Here is a 22,768-nt window from a genome sequence, read left to right as displayed (position 1 = left end):
CTAACTTCTTCTCATTCCCTTTATCCAGGCCCACTTGCCGTCCACAGACCTGTATCCTTGGAGCCACCTGTTATGGGTTGAATGGTGTCCACCCACCACCACCAAGGAAAAAATATGTTGAAGCCCTGACCCCAATGCCTTAGAATCTGACCTTAGCTGGAAATAAGGTCTTTACAAAGATGATCAAATTAAAATCAAATTATAAAAAGGAGAAATTTGGACAAAAGATAGATACAGAAGGAAGACAACGTGAAGACACACGGGGAGAAGATGGCTACCTGAATGGTGTGGTGCATCCACAAGCCAAGGATTGCAAGCCAACAGCAGAAGCCAGAAGAGACAAGGAAGGATTGTCTCCTGGAGCCACCAGAGAGTGTGACCCTGCTGACAGCTTGATTTTGAACTTCTAGCCTCCAGTTCTGCTTTTTTAAGCCACTCAGTTTTTGGTACTTTGTTACAGCAGCCCTAGGAGACAAACACACCGCCACTTGTTCTCTGTCTCCTTGCTTCTGACCCACTAAGTTTGACATACAAAGTTGTAATGTCAGGCTGATTCCTCTACAGATTTACAGCTGTCCTCTTCAACTTAGTAGTTCTTTCATTTCTCTTACTGATTCTCGTTTTTACCTCAGTAGCTTCTGTATTGGGTCTGCTTAAGCCCTAGACCCTTGCCCCACCAGAACTGTGAGCAGATGTTCCTGCCTCCTGCTTTATCAAGAAAATTTAGGCCACATAATACAACCTCAGTCTCCCTTGTTTCTGCCTTAACAGCTCTCTCCTTTCCTGTTCTCTCCATCATCCCTTCTACTTCAAAGTGATAGGTGTCCCCGCCCTCCTTTCCAAGGTTAGGCTCTTCACTTGTGACCTGATTCCTTACCTGCCTGCCTATTCCAGAGCCATCTCCTCTTTCCATCTTGCATCGTCTCTACAGATTTCTTCTTCCAAGCCTGCAATCTTATTCAAGACTTCCTTCCCTTTTAGAAACAAAAATGTCTTTATCCTGCCATCAGTCAAGCTCCTTCCCTGTCCCTCCTTCCTTTTGTCTCCAAACTTCTTAAAAGGGTATCTCCACTTACTGGTTCGTTGCTGGTTCATTAGACCCTGAGAATTTGGCTTTCACTCTGCTGCATACCAACTGCAATGATTCTTTCCCCTCTGCTCTGTTTAGCAGCACTGATCACTCCCTTAGAAGCTTGGTGGCTACAGCACACAGGCTATCTCTGTTCTGGCACTGCTTTCCTGCGCTCACAGGCCTCTGTGTGGCACATACTGTATGCTGGGCACTGTACTAAGAACTGTTGAGTTTACACAGACGAGTAAACGATAGACCCTACCCTCAAATAACTTATATTCTAGGGAGAGAGAGGGGGCAGGCACATATGCACCTATCATGCTTCATGCATGATGGTTAATTTACTGAGCAAAAGGTGCCTTTTGATGTATCTTGAACCTTCCTCTTGATATAATAATGGAGTGGTTGAAAAAGCCCTGCCCTTGATAAACCAAAAAGGATCATTAGAGACACAAAGTGATATGGGTGTTCACAGCAAGAGCACTTCAAGCCCAGAGATGGGAAAGCGCTAGTGAAGGGAAATCGTCATCACCTGCTTTGTGCTTTAGCCACGTAGGTCTGTCTCAGGCCGTCTTGGGGTAGAGATGGGCCTCTTCGTCCCCATGGAGTCGTGTAAAGTAGGTGTTCAAGAGAAATTAAGTGGAACTGGAATGAACCCACACCCACCCTGCGCGTCCCCCGCTCCCCCACCAAAAAAGGAAGAAGAAATAGAAGAAAAAGGCAGAGTAGTAGAAGAAGAAAAAACAATGATGAGGTCCACATACCTTGCTCTCCTCTTCTTGGGGCTGTGTTGCCTTGGCACCAAACTTTGCCTTTTGTTTTCATACCTTCTAGCTGGCTGTGGACATCAGATATGTGTGTGGGAAGTTTGTCCATTTTACAAATAGAGGCCTTGAAAACTGGTTTATCAAAGTCGTTTTTTCACTCTGAATGAAATAACATATTAGTGAGTCCAGGGGTGCTGCTAAACCTCTTACAGTGCATAGGGCAGCCCTCATAACAAAGAACTATCTGGTCCAAGATGTCAGTGGTGCCAAGCTTACAAACCCTCGTCTAGGGTATACGAGCCAGGCAGCCACAGGAATTTTTGCAGTGATGTACATTAGTTGTTTCTTGTCTAACTGTATATGAGTATAAAATATGCAGTGATAGAGGGTGGGCCATTATCCTTCCTCAGAAAAGTCCATATGGAAAAGGATAAATGGTGATTTATATGATTGTTTTCTTTTTTTTAATTGAAGTATAGTTAATTTACAATGTTGTGTTAGTTTCTGGTGTACAGCAAAGTGATTCAGATATATGTATTTTTTTCCATTTTAGTTTATTACAAGATATTGAATACCATTCCCTGTACTATACAATGGGACTTTGTTTATCTATTTTATATGTAGTAGTTTGTATCTGCTAATCCCGAACTCCTACTTTACCCCCCCTGTCGCTTTTCCCCTTTGGTAACCATTAGTTTGTTTCCTATGTCTGTGAGTCTGTTTCTGTTTTGTAAACAAGTCCATTTGTATCATATTTTAGATTCCACATATAAGTGATATCATATTTGTCTTTCTCTGTCTGACTTATTCTACTTAGTATGAGACTCTCTAGGTCCATCCATGTTGCTGCAAATGGCATTATTTCGTTCTTTTTTATGGCTGAGTAGTATTCCATTCTGTGTGTGTGTGTGTGTGTGTGTGTGTGTGTGTGTACCACATCTTTATCCATTCATCTGTCAGTGGACACTCAGGTTGCTTCCATGTCTTGTCTGCTGTAAATAGTGCTGCTGTGAACACTGGGGTGCATGTATCTTTTCGAATTTGAGTTTTTCCAGATATATGCCCAGGAGTGGGATTGCTGGATCATATGGTAACTCTACTTTTGTTTTTTAAGGAACCTCCATACTGTTCTCCATGGTGGCTGCACCAATTTACATTCCCACTAACAGTGTAAGAGGGTTCCCTTTTCTTCACACCCTCTCCAGCATTTATTGTTTGCAGACTTTTTGATGATGGCCATTCTGACTGGTGTGAGGTGATACCTCATTGTAGTATTGATTTGCATTTCTATAATAATTAGCGATGTTGAGCATCTTTTCATGTGCTTCTTGGCCATCTGTATGTCTTGTTTGGGGAAATGTCTGTTTAGATCTTCTGCCCATTTTTGGATTGGGTTGTTTGTTTTTTTGTTATTGGATTGTGTGAGCTGTTTGTATATTTTGGAAATTAATCCCTTGTCGGTCGCATCATTTGCAAATAGTTTCTCCCAGTCCGTAGGCTGTCTGTGATTTATATGATTTGCTACCTGGGGGTATGTAGCTGGAACCAGGAGTCTTGAGTTCCACAATGAAGCTGCTTCCTCCCCTGAGTCAGCGGAACCCGACACCATTGCACCCAGTCGTGTGGCTGAGGAAGGGATGAAGTTTTGGCTTTAGTGAATCAGGGAAAGGAGTACTTTTTAACAAACATAGTTATGTCAGAAAGTTGCCTTTTATTCTAAATAACTTCTTCACTTGAAAATAACCTTTTCTTTCCTCATTGATTTGGCCTTTTCACTGACATTGCATGCTGCCATGAGGATGTTATTACCTGTGTGGTAACAAGGACGTCCAAACAAAGGATGGTGGCAACGCCTCTGAGAGTGTGGCAGTTACCACCAGGATCTTTGTTTAAAACAAAACAGTGAGTGACACTTAGGTTTTGTGTTTATTATACATGAATGTGATGATTCCAGATCTGAGCTGGACATGTTCAGAAAATGGTTTGTTCTTTAAAAAAGAAGTGTCTGAAAATAAATTCCATTATGGGCTTTAAATGCTAGATCAAGGACTTTGGGGAAGGTTTATAAAGGATTTATAAAAGGGACATTATATCCTCTGATATACCCAGTGGTAAGAGAATTTGCTTGCCCTTTTGGTTTCCATGATGCTTCATCTCAGCAGAGTTCAACATTTTAATTCTTAAAATGCCGAGGTTAATATGCCTAAGATAGTATCTGGAATAGACTCTGCAAGAATGCCCGCTAAGTTTCCTCCAGTGACAGTCTGCTGGGCCACTGTTGGTTGTCAGCGTTTTCCCGGATCTGGTTCACAAGCAATCATGTACCCATCTTGATTACACAAATTATATTTAACAACTGCTCTTTGCGAATGCCCATTCCTACGTAATTTAATCCTAATTAAATAAATCCTCTCTAATCCTTACAGCAACCCTTCAGGGCAGGGATTATTACCCTCATTTTGCAGAGAAGAAAACTGAGACTTATGTGAATTGCCTAGGGCCACACAATAAGTGGCAAGGACAGTGCTTGAACCCATGCTTGTCTGATTCCAAAGCCCCTTTCAAACAACCCCCTATCATCACTGTGCTAACCTGGGACTACGTACGTTCATTCATTCGTTCAGTCATTCAACAAATATTTATTGAACATCTAGTGTGTGTCAGGAATGGTTAAAATAGTCACTGAGGATACAGAAGGGAACAAAATAGACTAAGATCCCTTCCCTCGTGGTGTTTCTAGTGTACGGAAGGAGACACATAATAAGTATATAACATGTCACGTGGTGATATGTGATACAGAGACAAAGCAAGGAAGAGGGATGGAGTTCTGGTTAAGTGGTGGAGGTTGCAGCCTAACACGGGGCGGTGAGGGAAGGCCTTCCTGAGAAGATGACATTTGAGAAAAGACCCACGCGGATGAGGCTGAGGATCATGGGGTCGGTCGCCTGGGGAAACGCGTGGCAGACAAAGACACCAGTGCTGAGGCCCTGGAGGGAACTGTGCCTAGCGTGTATGAGGAAGGCCCACGTGGCTGGAGCGGACTGCACAAGGCGCAGAGCAGCAGGATTTGAGGCCAGGGAGATGAGGGGTAAAGGAAAGGACAGGTGGTGAAGACTGCCAGCCCATTCGTAAGGACGCTGGCTTTTACTCTGAGATGAGAACCCATTTGAAGGTTTTGAGCACCGGATGGCGTGGTGTAACCTAACATTTTTGGAGGATTATTCTAGTCTAGCTGCTATGTGCAGGTATTTGGAGGGCAAGGACAGGAAACAGGAGGCCAGTTAGGGGGCTACTGCAGTTATCCAGGGGAGAAATGACTGGCCTGCACAACAGTATTAACAGTGCAGTGAGGAGAAGGGGTTAGACTGGGTGTGTCTTGAAGGTGGAGCCAGCAGATTTGCTGATGGGCCAAGATTTTTGACCTGAGCAACTGGGATGATGTGTGTACCATTTACTGAGGTGGAAAAGCCTAAAAGGAGAAGCAGTCAGGGGAGACCAGGGATTTATTTGAGGGCATGTTAAATCTGATTTGGGATATTTTAAAGGTCCCTACTGCACACCCGAATGGAGCTTTTAATGGACAGCTGAATATATGAGTCTGGAGATCAGAGAAGAGGTACAGACTGGAGATACAAATTGTAAAAGTCATCAGTTGACACATAGCATTTAAATCCATGAGACTGCATTAAAGTAACATGCATTATTGGTTTGAGTCAGGGATAGTCGAATCCATGAACTAGAACTGTGCCTACTTTTTAGAGGTGATTACCCCATGAACGTGGCCTCATAATGATGTTCCATCATCTGTGAAAACATTGCCAGTAACCCCCAGAGAATTAGCCAGAACTGCTCATATTAAAGGAACTGACTGTGACCAAAACTCAGTCTGCCTGTATGGCTCCAGTGCATTTCTAAGACGTACAATATAAGATCAGAGAGGAAATGGTGGGATCCAGGATTATGCAAGAGACCCAAGAATTCATGAGTCAAGTGTGTGTTGAAAGGTCATTGAAGGGACACAGAGAAGCATCTAGAATGAGCAATACATTTATAAAGAGAAAGAAAATGTAGTCATAGTACCTTAACAGAACTTTGTTGATTTGCCTGCAAAATAGGAAAACAGAAAAGCTACCTTCAAAGTAGAAAAGGACCAGCTGGAAGGAGATGAACTTGTCACCATCTCCGCCGTGCTCGGTCTGGAGGGAGTGGGATAGAAACACACAGAGGGGTTCAGGTATGGTCAACTCTGGGGCTTCCCTGGGGCTGAGGGGGTCTCCTGGGACACAGGACTTCCCATGCTGAAACCAGGGCAGTCCTGGGCAAAGCAGGATGCTTGGTCACCCTGTGTTCAGGCCAGAAAGACTTCCTGGAACTGAGTAGTTTGCCAGTGGAATAGAAAACAACTTATTTAAATTTAATCTGACAGATGTAATCAAAATCTCTTGGTGATTATTTCCCACCCTGAGTGCTCACATGCTTAAAACCCTTTAATTTCTGGAGGGATTTCAGAATGCCTTCTGGTACACAGTGACTTCTAATGGGACCGGTCGACCAGCCCCATGGCTTGGAAGCACAGTGTAAGATTAAAAGGAGTGTTTGTGACAGAGGAACATCACTATGACTTCAGACAGGCTGCAGTGGCCTTTTGAGGCCAAAGGACCATCTCTGAGGACAGACAAGACCAGGTACTGGAGGTCTGTTGATCACTCTGTGGGCACGTCTTCTGTGGCGGGAATTGAGGCACACACACACCACACACACACAGTCTCAGTTTAGACATCATTTCTGGTGCTTTTCCTATGGTCACCTTCACTCATCCTTGGATTTTGGGAGTCCCAGTCACCACGTTCAGTTAGGGCAGGACTTATGTTTTGCTCACCTTTAAACCCCCATGGTCTTACCCACTGCTGGGTATAGAGTAAAGGTACAATAATCATTGAATGACTGAGGAGAATTCCTCCTTTTTTTCTTTTTTTTTTATTATTTATCATCACTTTTCCTAAAAAACTTTTATTTCCTAGGTGTGAATCCAATCCACAGCATATTATGTTATATAGAGCTTACTCTGTAACTGAGCAAGAAACCAAAAAGGAGATAACGTACTGGATATAATGACCGAGTGTGATGACTTTGTAGAGCCCCAGAAAGTCAGCCCTAGGAGGGGTCATCCAGTTTGACCATCTTGTCAAATCCTCTCATTTTACAGGTAAGAAAGGGAGTTCCGGATGGATTAAGTGACTGAGGTCACACAGCCAGGTGTGGCAGAGCTAAGATTAAAACCTGGTTTTTGGTTTATATTGTGATTTAGTAGGAAACCCTCCCAATATCCTCCTTCAGATACACTGCTCTGTTGACTTTTTCTTTTTAAGCAGTAATTTTAACTCTTTCTCTGATCTTCCGGTTTCTGTCCTTAGACCCCAAGGTCCTCTAGGGCTTGGCTATGAAGGATAATGAGACAACAGTTGTAGAAATAGTAGCAGGGCCCTCTCAGCGGTTTACCAAAAGCCAGGGAGCCCACTCTGAAAAGAACACAATCAATCACCCCTTGTGAATGAACCCACCATACACGCCCCAGCCCCCCAACGCACCCAACTCAGTAACACACGACAAAAGACAACACAGCACACACACCAACTTTTGCCACTTTTGTATTTTATTGTGGAACTGAGGTGTTTTTTTTTCTTTTACATCAAATATCCTCAATGGAAGAGGGGATATTGCACACAAATATCATAAAAGCACTACATATTACTTTCACTGGAAACTAATTTTCTACATTAGATATGACTGGATAGGATAGAAGTGATGCAGGATTATAAGACATAATACCATACACAGCTGCAGACTGACACAAACACCATTCAGAACAAGAGAGAGGAGTGGGAGGTGCTTCTCAGCCAGGCTCAAGACCATGTCCTTCCAGGGTGGAAGGAGAAGGGCTGCATGCAGCGCCGTAAGCCTGACTCAGTGCCGCAGGGGCGTTCTGAAAAGGGCAGCCCCGGTCTTGATGCCCCATCTTGATGGCTCCTTTTTTGGGGAGCTCCAAATGAGTGCAGAGAAGCTATTTATTTCTTCCCTTCCTTTTCAGTTGTTGATGCTGCCTTCTAAATTAATAAAGTCACAGATTTTTTTTTCATAGTAAATAGTTTTAATACCAGGTGAATAACCTAATTGCTTTCAAAGAAATGCTCATCCCCTAGGCTGCTTTTGGTGTGTTGTTCAGTTGGTTAAAAGATAAAAGCTTACAGTTCCTTTCAGATGGAAACAGGGTCTTTTCTTCTAAATCTGAAGCGCAAAAAAAAAGTTATTAATCTAACTCACAATGTCATTACTGAGCAAGAACCTCCTGTGACAGGTGACTAAAGAGGCAAGAAAAGCAATTTTAGAATTGTAGAGCAGCTCCTGAGAGCTGAAATTTGGTAACAGGGAAAATGGGAAGTGATAAAATTTCCATTAGCAAATGATTAAATCTTATTAAATAAGTACTGGAAAGCTCCTAAACTGTGTAAGCTATTGGAGACACTTAAAACATTCATATACACTGGGGAAACCATTCACTATGATATGTAAGGTTAAGAAAAAAAAACATTTTTTTTGGAACACCATGGAAAATGGCATTTAAGGGTTGGGAAAGGGGGGGGGGAGGGTCAGTCACTGTATCCAGCCCCACCACAAGACTGGGAAAGCATGCACAGGGATTGGGTTTTGAGAAAGGAGATAGAATTAGTTAAAATTGAAAATGGAGGATCATCTCTAACGTTTAGTCTCTGTAGAATTTTAAGAATACTACCAAAAAGTTCATGATCATGAGTGCTATCTCGATGGAATCCCATCATTTAAACAGAGTGTAAATTCCTTTCACTCAAATATTCAATCTATACAATTGGATTAAGTAATCAGTATGAATAAAGCTCCTAGAAGTCTGTGTCAATCTTTAGCTCTCACCATGAATGTACATGGTACATTGTGATGGCTGTTACTAAACTAATTGTGTATTTATGAAACTAGCAAAATTAGGTTAGTCACACAGGTAGGAAAGGTGTCTGGAAGGACAGGAGCAACCTGTAATGTAAATATTGGTGTTCCTGTTATATTCAGGCTCTGTGGTCATCACTGAGAACAATGGATGGAGAAAGGTACTGATCTATTTCATAGGAAAATGAGCCAGCTGACCAGTGACAGCTTTTGTATATTTTTTCCATTAAATTCCATAGCAAAAAAGAAAAGAAAAAAAAAAAAAAAAGGAGTGGGATAGAATGGTTATAATTGAAGACTGGCTATAATTTTCCTAAAATGTTTGGTTTTTTTCTTAAAGCAAAATAATGTACATGTTAAATTTAATTTGGGAAATTGGAAAATAATTCCATCTTCTATCAAAGAAAAATCAACCAGAGGTCTGGATTTGGCAAGAAGGCTGGAAATCTGTTTCTCTTCCAATGCATCATGTGAACCAACTTAACTAATTATTAAATAATCATCTTGAGTATCTTAGGTTGTCTCTTAAAATACCTGTTAAGTAGGTGAGTTTATACTCACTGAAATCCTTTTTTGTCACAATGTGTTTTCCATCGTGTGCTCGTTTTTTTGTACCCTAAATCAATGCGTTGTTCTTAAGGACTTCAAAGAAATAGGGTAATAAATAAAAGCTGCATTTCTAGAGAAGCCTAAAAAAAAAATAGAATATTAATTTTTTTAAAAAATTAAACATTTGAAAAATGTAATTCACAGCATTAAGTAGACTGCATTAGGTCCTCGGTGAAGGGACCCGGACGAAGCATTGTTTAAACCCTCGTAGTAGTTAGCAGTGCAAAACACACACTTATCAGACAAAAATAAACTAAAATGTTAATTCTGAAATAAATAACTAACATAGAAAATAAAACGAGGTGATTGTTGACTACTCCATAGATCTTAAGAGTCTGCAGGAGACGCAACTCGACAGAGCCCAGCACAGCTGTCACTGAAAAGTTTGCCACATCTGAACACTGGGTGCGTTGATCTGCAACTTGAAACTTAACGTCAGTTTTAATCATGATCTCTGGCTTCCCAGGTTCATAGTTCAATGATGACAATGATGGAAATGATCTCTGAACTCTACATGATGAACCGTAGGAGTTGGGAATTCATTTGTTTTCAACGTATTTTTCTTTGTTTTTTTTTTCCAAAAAAGAAAATCCCAAAGCAAATTTTTGCTAGGGTTCTTTGAACTTGTCTTGGCTCTTTTACCTCATGGTTGAAGATCTTGAAAGAAGTACGTAGGATACCACTGGGTGATGTACTCGTAAAGGCCTGGAAAAGTAGCCATTCTCTCCCACTCTAAGATAGCACATACTCAGATTTTTGTTATGGGACTCAAGGGGTGGGAGGTATCACTATTCCTGGTAGCGATGGGCTTTTAATAAATATTATTACTGCAATATCAGACTTCAATCTCACCAGAACTTCTAAAAACATGATTCATTTTTTTTGTCTTACGAAACACTTTAAAAAAAAAGACTGTCACTTGAAAATTTTCTTTGCATTTTCCTGTAAATGAAAACATTTGTTAAAAAGTTCATCTATGAAAAGTTCTCACATATCTAAAAAAAAAAAAAAATCTTCTGTACACTTGTTCCCATAATTATGCTGAAATTAATGGAAAATTAAAAATAAAAAGCCAATGTAAGATGAGGGAAGCTAAATACTGTACACTTGCTGAGAACCTCTTCCACCATTAAGATTCACTGTTTTCCCAGTTCTGATCATAGAAGCCGTTTCAATCTTGAACTTGCAGTAGTAAAGAAGCTATGAAAGGCTCAACTTGCTTGGCTGAGGGGCCTGAGGTGGTATTCAACACGCAATGCTCAGCATCAGACTGTTGCACCAATCAGGTAAGCTCCTAGTACCCCTCCCACGCGCACACACATGCTCCTTTAACTGGAGTATCTATAATCCTACACGGATGTTTTATAAACTCGCTGTCTCACATTAAAAAATAAGTGCATCAAGTATCTTTGTACATTCAAGTCACTTCCTAAGGCAAATTGTCTACCGTATGTACTCCCAACTGCTTTGGTATTTGCTTGTTTATCGGGGTGGACTTGGGTGTCTCCACATGCAGGTTAATTGACTCAGAATGGACTAACTGGGTGCACAGATGCTGGGAGCATGCCTTAGATCAATCTACTCGTGTGTTTGAAGAGTCTGAGAGTTCTGAATGGGGTTCAAACCACTTGCATGTCCAGTCTACACTCACTACATTTTGTCAGTGTGCAGCCTTCAAGCTGAAGGAGCTTAATTAAGGCGTGAAAAATCTCACATGCCCTCATTACAAGTGTTGTTCTTTTCCGTTTTCTTCCAGCCAACTTGTTTTAGGAAATTAAGACCCTTTTTGATGACTCAGACTGACACAAGTTGCAAACTTTGCCTATGCAAACTACAGAATAGACAAAATGCAGACCTAACTAATGGTTATTTTCTCTTCTCTGCCCCACCCTGCTCTCTCTTTCTCTCTGGTATCTCACCAGCATTCTCTACCATTACATCTCCTCCTCTTGCATTCTTTTTTTCTTTCTCATTTTCTCTCTCTCTCTCTCTGTTCTGCATTCCCTCTCTTTTGTGCGTGCGCGCTCTCTCTCTCTTTCTCTCTCTAAGACAGATGCCTCTACCTAGCAGAAATCAGTTGGGTTTGCTAGTGCATGGTTTCCAAATGTTCAGCAGAGATGAACTGGGGTAGGTAATTTTGCAGTAACTTGAACCCTAGTGTGGGAAGACTGCTACTTCCCTTAGCAATCAGCAAAAACTGAGAAATATTAGTGACTTGTATCACCATGACACAGTATAGCGTTTGGCAGGTAACAGTTCAGCGACTTATTTAGGTGAATTGACTTTTGTTAGAAAAGGTGGTTTCAAACTGAAGAATTTCTGGAAACAAAGTTCAAACCCTGTGGTGCGGCTGGTCTGGTTGTTACAGTTCAATCTTACATGCAGGGAAGGACTCGTCTTGCATAACCACGGTACTGCTGCTTGCTAAAACCATGATGTTGAGCTCCTGCTGTTTCTCATGGGTCTCCTGGTACCATTCCCTCATCACTTCCGAGTCATGCGTTGGGATCAGGGTTACCTGCAGGGAGAGAGAAAACAGCTGCTGAAGAGCAGAACCGGAAATCGGATGAAAAACAAACAGAACAGTGAGGTATTAGACCATTAGAAAAAGAAGGGCAAAGAGAAAAATCTTCTATTGTCCTTAGGAAATTCGAAGAATTTTTCAACTTAACGTTTTCTAGGAACCAGAATAAAGCTGCCAAAAAATCAGTTTTTCTGGGGGAGCTGAACACTGGAACCAAAAGCACGTCATGACTAGCTAATTAGTTTATCAATGAGTCGTAGGTTTTTCAGTTCTTTAGTGTTAAGAGAAGTGCTTCGGTTAAGGTGGAATTTCTTGTATTTCCTTTAACATAACTGATCCTAAGAACAAACGTTTGTATCTTTAATTTGTGTGTGTGCTTAGGGGCAGAGGAGTTGGGTGGGTAGGCAGGCACTGACTTGAACAGTAAAAATTCCACCTCGTATTCAGTAAGAGGCCACTGGGTGTTTCTCATAGATTTCATATGATGAAATAACCAGCATTTCTATTCAATGTTATGCAAGCACAGTTTACTGAATGACTGTACAAAAACCATAAGGAAAACTTAGATAAGCAAAAACCATAGCTGACATAGTATTAAGAGTGGTTCGTGCCTAGTTATGATGCTTGGGAGCCGGGAGTATCCTGCTGGGGACCATTTTCAGCAGTGCCCCTCCTGCAGCATCTCACTGGACAGCCGATTTTCTAAACGGCCATATTCCAAGCTTTGGTCTACTTGTGAAGCACAAAGGAGTAAAGACAAGTCCTCATCCGCATCACATGGAAATATGACCACTTGGTTACATTGGTTAATATTCTTGGTATATTAGGGTGAAGGGCAAGTAATCTTGGTCCCATTTTGCAGATAAATGTATTATGCTTTAGGGTGGTAAAGTGGCTTTCCTCCAAGTCCCTGGTGGCTGGTGGTAACAAGAATACTTTTAGACCACCTTCTGTGTGTTAAGTCTACTTTGTCCTCAGGACAGTTTACGTGTGGCAGACCCCCCAGGGTACCTCATGTGGATCCACAGTCATAATGGTGCCTCATCAAACATGATCCCTTCCCTCTGCCTCTGGACACAGCTCCCTGTGCAGTGCGGACACCGTCCTGGAGCTCTTACCTGCATGTTGCTGCCCCACTGGGCCTTCCCTTCCAACAAGGCATCCAGGACAGCCCGGCTGGGCTCCTCAGCAGCGGGGTCATTCCCACTCACCACGTAGTAGGACGACCTCACTCTCTTGAAAAATTCAACATCGACGTTCTTACTGTTGCTGTGGTTGGGAATATAGCACAGGTCCAAGTACACAGGGGGGCCTGGAGGCACAGCTGAGGGCTTGGATGTCTTGGTGTTTCCTGGCCCTTCGGTAAATGAACAAAAATAAAGAGAAAGCCGGGGTCACAGGAATGCGAAGAGACCCATCTGTCCGGTACACCTTCCCTACTCCTTCCCAAGAAGGTCCTCTAGGGCATGGGGAGGGGGTACTGGGCATTCCCCTCTCTCATAGAGGGCATTTAACACTGGCAGTTTGAGAAAATATGACCTGGTTGTTTACCATCTCAACAGGAGAACTGAAGAATGGAATGTTTCCCTTTGTGGACAACCCATTAGGAAGAAGAGTTCAGGCCTTCCTCAAAGATGGAACTAGGTAGTAACACTCCTTCTGAAAGAGCTACTAATGTGCATTTTAATTTGAAAAGTGGTCTAAGAAACAGATTTCTAAAGGACAAAAGAAAATATCTGCATTTGGTAAAACACAGTTAAGCAATCTTTGTAATCCAGTTAAGATCTCATTTGAAAGCAATTTTGCCCACAGCTGAATATCATACCCTCACATTCGACCTAGCCAATGGTCAGATCTTAATTAACATCATATGATTTCCAAGACCCTCAGCACCTCAGCCTCATTCATCAACTGATGAAACACTGTATTCTCTCCGTAGGACAGTACTCTAAAATGTGAGACGTCTCTCCTTAGACAAGATCGGATACCAAGAGGTATGAGGCAAGAGGAAGGGTCAGAAAGACCAGGCTTTCTCTAGCCAATCAGGACATACCAGACTGAGGTCAGGGGCACGTAGCAGCCAAAATTCCCAGTCTAAATCAGAAAGCCCGGGCAAAGTAAAGATTCAGACTAACCCCAAAGTTTCTGGGCACCTTGTTTGGTGAGCTGGCTTTCTGATTTGCTCTAATTAGAAGGTTTAAACTTTTTGAAACATTAATACAACTAGCATTCTAAGGCAGTGATTCTTTCCCTGGCCACATGATTAGAATCACTTAGCACGCTTAATACCAGGCCCCATGCCCCAGAGTCTCGCTTAATTGGGCTGGGCACCACCATTTTTTAAAAGCACCCCAGCTGATGCTAATGTGTATCTGGTTGGTTTGAGACCACTGCTGTAAAGCCATTTAAAATACTAGCTGGACCCTATATATTTAATCCTCTTGCCTTTCTCCATGGGATGTATAGAGGCTGTCATCCCAGAGTCGAAACCAGCAGTGAATTGGTCTAATTTTATTTTCAGTGGGGGCAGGGACGTGGTGAGAATCAGCCAAACTGGTATTTGGATAAACCGACTCATTTTATGAATAGATTAGCCAGCCTTTATAATGAACCTAAGCTAAAAGCCCTCAACATATCCATGTGTAAGTCTCCCCGAGAATTCTGACTTGTAACAGAAGTTTGTGAGTTACATTCTAATATTTAAAAATGTCTGCGGTTTCCCCTTGCACACTAAATCACTCCCATCAACACCCTTGAACATTGTTCATAGCAGCCCAAGCCAGACGTCGACCCAGGTTTGTTTTAAAATTAATTAATAGTGCAATTTTATCTTTTTAAAAAACTACTGGGGAAGCATCTTCAAAGTAAGTTCAAATTAACTCACTTTGCCTCAAAATTCTCTCTTTAAGTGACCAAAAAAAAAAAAAAAAAAAAGTTTAAAATATAAATCACTTGTGAGGGCTAGAGTGTATGTTCAGCAAGTTTGGTAGCAGATTTCAGTTGGATTTTATCTGTTTGGATGGATTTCATGTTTTCTCCTAAGTGCAGGTCAAGTTGTCAAGTCCTTTAGATCAAGGAGTTAATTATCTGGTGGTTTTCCATTAAGTCTAAGCATGAACAAATTCAGTTTGTTTTCTACATGCAAGTAAAAAGAGGAAACCTGCTAAGACCTGAGTCTTGAAATTGATGCTCCATGTTGCTTAAAAGTAAAAATTTGTACCTGTAACTAATACTTCCTAAAATGTACTGAATTTGAGAGTCCCAAAGGTTCATCTCTCAGATTTTCCATAATAAATCAAGGAAGTGTTGCTTAAATTACTGTTTGCTTTACACGTTTGAGTCAATTTATGTTACTTTGTGAACTGTGATCTAAAATCCCTGAATAACTGTGTAAAGCAAATAAAATATATGAATTAAAATCCCTGTAATTGGTTTGAAGCAACAAAATGAAGCTGGGCCATCAGAGACCTGCTCCATCAAAAACCCAGGTCATTGCTGAGACCTTGATAAATCTAAGAATCTGAAGTCAGGGATATCTGCTCTTGCCAAGTGGAATTTCAATCTGAAATAGAATGCTGAGTCTCTGTTAGTGAGGCCGTGTGGTCAGAATGGGATAAGTAGAGCCTTGGATGCTTTTCTGTCTATTTGTACTGGGTACCCAGTGGTCAAGTGAATTCGCTGGTTGATCAAAGCATTGCCTTTAATGGGGATGCATCTCCAGCCTGGTCATTTTTTTCTATTTAAAAACTGTATAACTTTTAATTTTTAAAATGTTATAACTTTATTTTAAATGTTTTTATTTTTAAAAAATGGGACCTAAATCTTGGACCTATGCTGCTTATTCCAGGCTTGGCTTGGAACTCTGGTTCTCCCTAGGCCTTTGAGAGCTCCTGGCCTGTGTCACCTCAACTTGATTCTGGGGCCGGCGTGGCCGAAGCCAATGCCAACAGAATCTTCCCGAGGAGCCTGAAACACACATCCTTGGTTCTGAAGATTGAGAACAAGGCTGCGGTTGCTGTGTTGCAAAAGGGAGCAAACCCAGGGGTCGCATCTGGGAAATCAGAGCTGCCCTGGGCCATAAGCTGAGCTACCCCCAGGCCTACAGGCTACACTGGGCTGAGATCTATACCTTTTGGCAGAAGAAAACAGTGAAGGGAAGGGAGAGCACCAAGTTGTGTTCTCTCACCTCCCCAGTACAAAGTCAAATGGAAATGCAGAGGCTGCAGTGAAAAGTAGAATTGTCGTGCCCTGTACCAGGATGCCAGCACCTTCCACCTACCTGCAGTCGCCGTCTTTACCGATTTGGATGTGGAGGCATTCGCGGCATTCTTGGTCTCCTTGTCTTTCTCTTCCCCACGTGCGGCTTTGACCTCAGGAGTGGTGGTGGTGGTTTTTGTTGCTTTTTCCACAGATTCCTTCTTCTTAGGAGAAGCCACTCGGGACACCTTATCTGAGGATTCCTTCAAGGCCCCTGGCTTGGGTGAAGCTGCAGAGGGCTTGGACTTGCCATCACCCTTCTTGACAGGTGAGGATGACTTGGTCTTTGTACCTGGCTTTTTGGTTTTGGTCTTCTCCTTCAGGTCCTTCTTCAGAGCTTTGCCCAGGTTCTGCTCAATGGCCAAGGCCTCCGGGTCCATCATGGACACATCAGGGTGGCGTGGAGAAGGGCTGCGGTCCTGCATGGGGGCCGGAGGTGGATCCATGTGTTTGTATGTGACGGTTTTGTCTGTGGGGATGGTTTCTGATTCATCTTCCGAGTCGATATTCGCATCAGCTGTGATGGAGGGGCACTCTTCTGTCTCTGGGGGGACATCAGAGTCAGTCTGGGACGGGGCTGACTCGCTGACTGAGGTGGGAGGGGTTTCATCACATTGTCGGCCCTGGGGCTTTCCTCCAGGAGGTGGTGGGGCTCCCCCTGATTGGGTGAGGGGCTTCTCCGATTCTTCCGTTGGCTCTTCACTGGCAAACCACTCGAGAGGATTGGGATTAATGAAGGAGGGTGAAAGCTCCGTCTTGGGATGCTTGTATTCACAGGAGGACACAAGGCATAAGTCAACATCCTGGCGAGCCTCGGAGGGGGACTTCTTTTCAGCAGTGTAGCGCTGGTCTGAAGTCTCAAAGGCATATGTAGACGTCTGGGGGGTTCTAGCGCTTTTATCGGGGGTCTCATAACAGTATGCGGAGGTAACAGGGGTTCGTGTAGTTGTTGTCGATGTCTCATAGGAGTAACTTTCAGACCCGGGGAAACTGGCAGTTTTCTCGGTGGTCTCATAAGAGTAGCTGGAATCCCCAAGTGTGTGGCCACCCTCTTCAGAGTCGTCATAGCCATTGCTGATGTCATCCAGGAGCCTTTGAGACCGCTCAGTCTTTTCATAGCTGTAAGCACTCACTTCAGGGGTCCTTATTGTCTTCTCACTTATCTCGTATGCGTACCCAGACTCTTCGGGGCTCTGTGTGGGCTTTTCAGTAATTTCATAGGCATAGCCACCATCTTCGGGAGTCTTGGTGGTTTTCTCAATGGTCTCATAGGAGTAGCCTCTGTCACATGGGGATTTGGTGGTGCCCTCTGTTTTCTCATAGTAATAGCCACTCACATCTGGGGTCCGGGTGGTTTTCTCATAAGCCTCATAGTCGTAACCTTCTTCATCTGGGGACCTGGTTGTCTTCTCAGGTTTCTGATAGGCATAGCTGAAGTCTCCAGGTGTCCTCCCTCCACTGTCCTTCTCCAGGCTGGATGTGGTCAAATCTCTCTTCAAGGCTAGATGGTGTGGCATCGTATCAAATAACATGGAGGCACGGAAGCCATATGGCTCTGCAGATGCTGCACCCATTGGTGGGGGAGAGGCAGTGTGGCAAGCTGCCGTGCTCTCTTTGACTGCAGAGGTAGAGTCTGAAAAACTAGGGGAATACAAAGGAGAGGACTCTCTCGGGGTGAGTGGAGAGATATCAGATTTTGGTGAGAGCTTCTCGCCTTCCAGACTTTGCACTTTTTCAGCGGTGAGCGAGGCATATACGGATATATCTCTGGGAGGAACAACATCGGATAGAGTATCTTCTTGGAGAGGAGAAGCGATCTGAGAAGGGGTATGTGCGGAGGAGGTGGATGGGGAGGCCTCCACCTGAGAGACTGAGATGAGCTCAGAAAGATCATTATCTTGGGTGTAGGACGGCTCCTCCGTTGGTGGGATCTTGTGTGATAAACTAGAGTCCTGCATGTCAGAAGGACTGTAGTCCACCTCAGTTGGCCCATTTTCAGTGATGTGAAGCATACTTGCACCCACTGTAGGGTGATCTGGAGACTGACGACTGAAGTCCATAGCAAGGGAATGCTCAGGGGATTCCTGGCCAAATTCAATAGACATCGAGGATTGTTCAGATCTGTGATCTTGAACTGGTGTCCTAGACTTGGCTGTTTTAGGGGAGAAGTCTGGTGGAGAAATTGACATTGGTCTTGGGCATTCTTCTTTAGACGGAGACATTTCTGTTTCCTGGAAAGTGGTAGGCGTTTGCACGACAGATACCGAAAGGGAGTCGTCTACTTCAGTGGAATGTGGGGAACCAACCTCAGCATGCAGCGAGGGAGACACGTCATCTGTTGTCGGCTCTGGAAATGAGCTTGTAGCCACAGAAGCTGTGGAGACCGAGGCCACACCCTCCATGTGAGAGTATGTGTCTTCTGCCACACCCTCATCAACAGGGGTAGCTGACTTGTCTGAGATAGTGCCTTCAGAAATGGACATCTTAGTGTCTTCTTTAAAAGATCCAAACTGACCGACATCTATTTGTGTAGGAGAAACATCTCCTCCTAACTTCCTTTCATCTAAAGCCAGTCCTGCTTGAGAACTCATGGCTTCAACATCATCAGTTTTCTTTTCTTGACCAAAGTCTTCCTTTATCGGTATAAAGTCTGTGCTTTTCCCTTCCTGTTGTTTGTCTGGGGAAAGACCAGTGGAAGTCATGTCAGAAACTGGACTTATTTGGTCTGGAAAGCCTTCTTTTCCATTCTTTCCTTCAAAGGGGCTTTCGGTACATCTATCAGGAGCCTTGTCATCCGCACTTGGAAAACTTTCATATGCAGACTCAGAACCAATTAGGGGAGGGCTCCGTAAAGGAGACAAAACTTTTTCAATAGGAGACTCCGAGTCAGGCACAGGTTCATCCATGGGGCTTATGGAAGCCCGTTCGCTCTCATCTTTGGCATCACCGAATTCAAAGCTCACTGGGACTGGCGCTGGTTTTTCAATGACCTCTGTGGGAAGGTGACTAGATTTCTCATCAGTGGGAGATTGGTAGTACGGTGTGTGGCCAGCACTGCCAGTCACAGACTGAGATGGAGACACCACTTCCAGGGTCTTATCCTCAGGACTGGCACAGTGTTCTTCCACTACTTCTTGGGTCGCCTCCAGAGATGCTGGGACTACTTCTGCCTCTGCTGAGACTTTAATCTCACTGGGCGTCAGAGAAAAGTTCACGCTACGTTCACCCACCGGGGTCTTTTCTATGGGTGATGGTGGAGATGCACTCAGGGACGGGCTCTTGGGTGGGCTAAGTTTTTCATCTGAAACTGCTGAGACGACGTCTTTGATCTCCAGCGTGGCACTAGCTCTCACGTCTCTCTCTTCAGAGCAGTAGGCATCACGTAGAGCAGACCTGCTGAATTTGTCTTCCTCCATGGACGAGGGTGGTGAGATGGTGGAGGCTGAAGCACTGTAATCCTTCCCATCAGTGGCATCTGTTTTCGACCCTTCAGACAGTCCGTTGAGTGATGTCACGGCAGGTTTGGGGTATTCCTGAGGATACGGTGAAGACTCGTACTTGGTGACGTTTACAAATTCTTGAGATGGGGACTCGGTCTCTTCATTGTTGGTCTCGTCGCTCATCACATCTCGAGGAGTAGACATCTCGTCCATGGGGGTGGGCTCGCTGGATATCTCAATGGTAGACTGGGTGTAGCCGGAGGTGGCAGTGAATTCTTCAGGCTGGTCCTCCCGATTCTCCTCGTCGGAGGCAGTGGCCTCACTCTCCGAGCCTCCGGGTAAAGTCTCATCGTGAATTGAAGATGCAGGTTCTTGGACAGGAGCCTGGGCTCCCGCTAGCTTGGCGGACGTGGTAAGGAATCCATACTGGTCCTCGGCACCGCCAGCCTCCGCAGCCTTGTCAACCACGGCCATCACGTAATCTTCAGCTTCAGCCTTTTCAGGCTCGTAGTCTTCCTCTCTGGCATCCTCGGCTCTGTCCTCCTCGTCGCCCTCCTCCTCGGATTGTTCAGCTTCTCCCTTCTCCAGTACCTCGTCCCTGTCTTCTTCTGCTCGGTCATCACCACTGGCCACCGACTCCCTCTTCTCCTTGACGTGCCCGTCGGCCTCAGCCTTGGCGCTCTCCTCCTCCGCCGCCAGGCTGTGCTTGGAGGCGCTCACACACACGCTCTCCTCTCCGTCCTCTTCTGGCTCCTCGGCCTCCTCGGTTTCCGCCTTCTCTTCATAGTCTCCGGTCTCGGAGGACTCCTCAAAACCCGCTCCTTCGTCTTCAAACTTTTCAGTGTCCTCCACCCCCTGCTTCTCGACGGGCTCCAGCTCCTCGGGGGTTTGCTCGCACTCACCCTCCCCTTCAGTGGTGGTGATTCCCTCATCGGGGGACTCGGCAGGACCTCTGGTAACTTCTGTCTCTTTCTGGATGACATAGGCTTCGACGGGCTCGCTTTCCTTCAGTTTCTCTTCATCTTCGATCAGCTCCAGCTGAGGCTGGATGTCTTTTGCTACGTCGACCTCTTCAGCCTTCAGCTCTTCAAAGTCCTTGGTCAGATCCTCGGGGGATGACATAAGGGACCTCTCGGCTTCGAGTTCTTTGGCGGGGCCCGCGGTCACTATTCCAGCCGCTGCCGCCACAGCCGCCGCAGTGGCCATGGTGCCGGCGGCCGCGGCCACAGCCTCTGCGGCCTTGCCTTCCTTCTTAACGACTTTAATTTTCCCCTTCTCCTTCAGCTGCCCAGCAGCAACAGAATCTTTCTTGACAGTCTCTTCCTTCTTGGGTACTTTTGGTTTTAATGCAGCCGGTTTTTTTGCTTCAGATACGGGAGTAGGTGATTTCTTTGTGTCTTTAGGAAGTTTCTTAATTTCTTTTTTGGGTTCCTTTTCCTCCTTTTTAATTTCCTTCTTTTCCTCCTTCTTAACTTCCTTCTTGGCTTCCTTCAGTGGGGTTTCTTTCTTAACCTCTTTTTTGACTTCTTTTTTCTCTTCTTTCTTGATTTCTTTTTTGACTTCCTTTTTCACCTCTTCCTTTTTTGGTTTTTCCTCCTTCTTGACAGGTGTTTTGTCCTCCTTTTTAGCCACTTCTTTCTTTGGCTTTTCCTTTTCCTTCTCCTCTTTCTTTTCTTCGGGTTTTGCCTTTGTTTCCTTTTTCACAGTCTTCTCCTTGGTGACTTTGGGTTTGACGTCTGTGCCTTGCTTTTCAGGCCCCTCGGCTTTGGCCGGAGGCAGCTCTTCTTTGCTGGGCACCTCCTTTTCTGTCACTGGAGGTTTGGTTTCTGTTTTTACTGGTTTGTCTTTTTTCACCATTACCTTGTCTTTGCTTTCAACTTTGGGTGCCTTTTCCACGTGATTAACTTTTGTGACTTCAGGGGTTTCTTCTTTTGACTCCTTTCGCCCAGATTTGCTGGGGAGTGGCTTTGCAGCAGGCTTCAGGCTCTCCCGGCTGTCGGCCCTCTGCTTCAGTCTTACTTGTTTCACAGCAGGGGTGGCCACCTGGCCAGTTAGATCCTTCTGAGTGGCCAGTGGCTGCTTCAGGAAGTCCAAATGTTTGAGCTTTTCCAGTCCTTCCAGGATATTGTATTGGGTGCTGTTGCCAGGAAATAAGACTCGGATGATTTTCTCTGCAGGGTTTGCTGGATGCCACACGATCAAAGATGAGACTGAAGTTAAGTAGGAAATTGGGATGTCTATTTCTTGACCGTTAGGCAGGATTAGTTCAGCCTTGTCTTTGTTGGTGCCAGTCCACTGCTGCATAAAGTACTGCATTTCCTTGCTGCTCTTGACTGGGTTAAGCACATACATCTCTAGTTTACCAACTCCCATTTTTTGGAAAAGAATGACAGGATCAATGGTATTGCCTACACTTCTGAACAGAGGTTCTGGCTTCATGGACAATTTGTTTAGGTACTGGAGAGTGAAGCAAGCTTCTTCTATGCTTCTCTTCATCTTGATGTTTGGCTCTGGGTTTTTCAGATTTTCAGGTACATTGAGAAACACAACTCCTAAGTCGGGGGAGATGAGGTTTTTCATCCAGTCACTATTTGTGGTGGAGCCCTGGGACTGTTCTTCCTCGAGCTCTGCGATTTTCCGCTGGAGCACGCTGTTTATTCCAGGCAAATTGTCATCCCCAATGTGGGTGAGCAGGATGGAGTCCACTCGGTCCAAGTGTCGGATGAGCTTCCAGAAGCAGGATTTTCTTTCTGATCCTCCGTTGATGAGCATATTGAATCCATTCACTGCAAACAATGCAGAATCGCCCCTCCCTCCTGGAAAAATGTAACAGCAGGGCTTGGATAGCTTCAGAAATCCACCTGATGTGGGAGGTTCTAGGATATCAAAGGGAGATGGGACTTCCACGGATTCTGAGAGATACTCGGTAAACTCGGAAAGTCCTTCCATTTCTGGCAATATAGAAGCGGAGTTGAGTTTAATATTGATGAAGTCTTGGAGATTATGTCTGTCAAGATTGGAGTTTTTCCAGTCCCCTTCTTCGGGACAGAAAAGGGTTAAGCTGGCTTTGTTGGCAGGATGGGTGGTACTCAGTAACTCCCCAATCTGGGATTTAAAAAATCAT

General features: G+C 44.3%; 2 protein-coding genes across 8 annotated transcripts in view; one reads left to right on the top strand and one right to left on the bottom strand.

Annotated features, from left to right (window-relative positions):
- MRPS27 (mitochondrial ribosomal protein S27) overlaps nucleotides 1-22,768 on the top strand; it is a 124,755-nt gene that overhangs the window by 92,038 nt on the left and 9,949 nt on the right. For 2 of the 5 annotated variants that reach the window (XR_016392676.1, XR_016392675.1), the window contains exons 11-14: nucleotides 6,861-7,045; nucleotides 10,575-10,709; nucleotides 13,510-13,591; nucleotides 15,795-16,472. Coding sequence is in view for 2 of the 5 variants with exons in the window: in XM_089908981.1 (XP_089765107.1) it covers nucleotides 29-121 (93 nt within the window). In the remaining 3 variants the exon portion in view is untranslated. The other 3 variants (XR_002647654.2, XM_089908983.1, XM_089908981.1) reach the window with 3 other exon arrangements.
- Nucleotides 6,425-22,768, bottom strand: part of MAP1B (microtubule associated protein 1B) — a 96,769-nt gene continuing 80,425 nt past the window's right edge. For all 3 annotated transcript variants that reach the window (XM_089908977.1, XM_089908978.1, XM_089908980.1), the window contains 3 exons: nucleotides 16,227-22,749; nucleotides 13,066-13,304; nucleotides 6,425-11,941 (listed from right to left, as the gene is read on the bottom strand). In XM_089908977.1, the coding sequence (XP_089765103.1) occupies nucleotides 11,786-11,941; nucleotides 13,066-13,304; nucleotides 16,227-22,749 (6,918 nt within the window). In that variant the 3' untranslated portion in view covers nucleotides 6,425-11,785. The remainder of the gene's footprint in view (nucleotides 11,942-13,065; nucleotides 13,305-16,226; nucleotides 22,750-22,768) is intronic.

Source organism: Delphinapterus leucas, chromosome 3 (genome assembly GCF_059928025.1).
Source record: "Delphinapterus leucas isolate spDelLeu-1000000601 "Yukka" chromosome 3, BTC_Dleu_Yukka2, whole genome shotgun sequence".
Classification (NCBI taxonomy): domain Eukaryota; kingdom Metazoa; phylum Chordata; class Mammalia; order Artiodactyla; family Monodontidae; genus Delphinapterus; species Delphinapterus leucas.
This window is presented reverse-complemented; position numbering and strand designations above follow the sequence as displayed.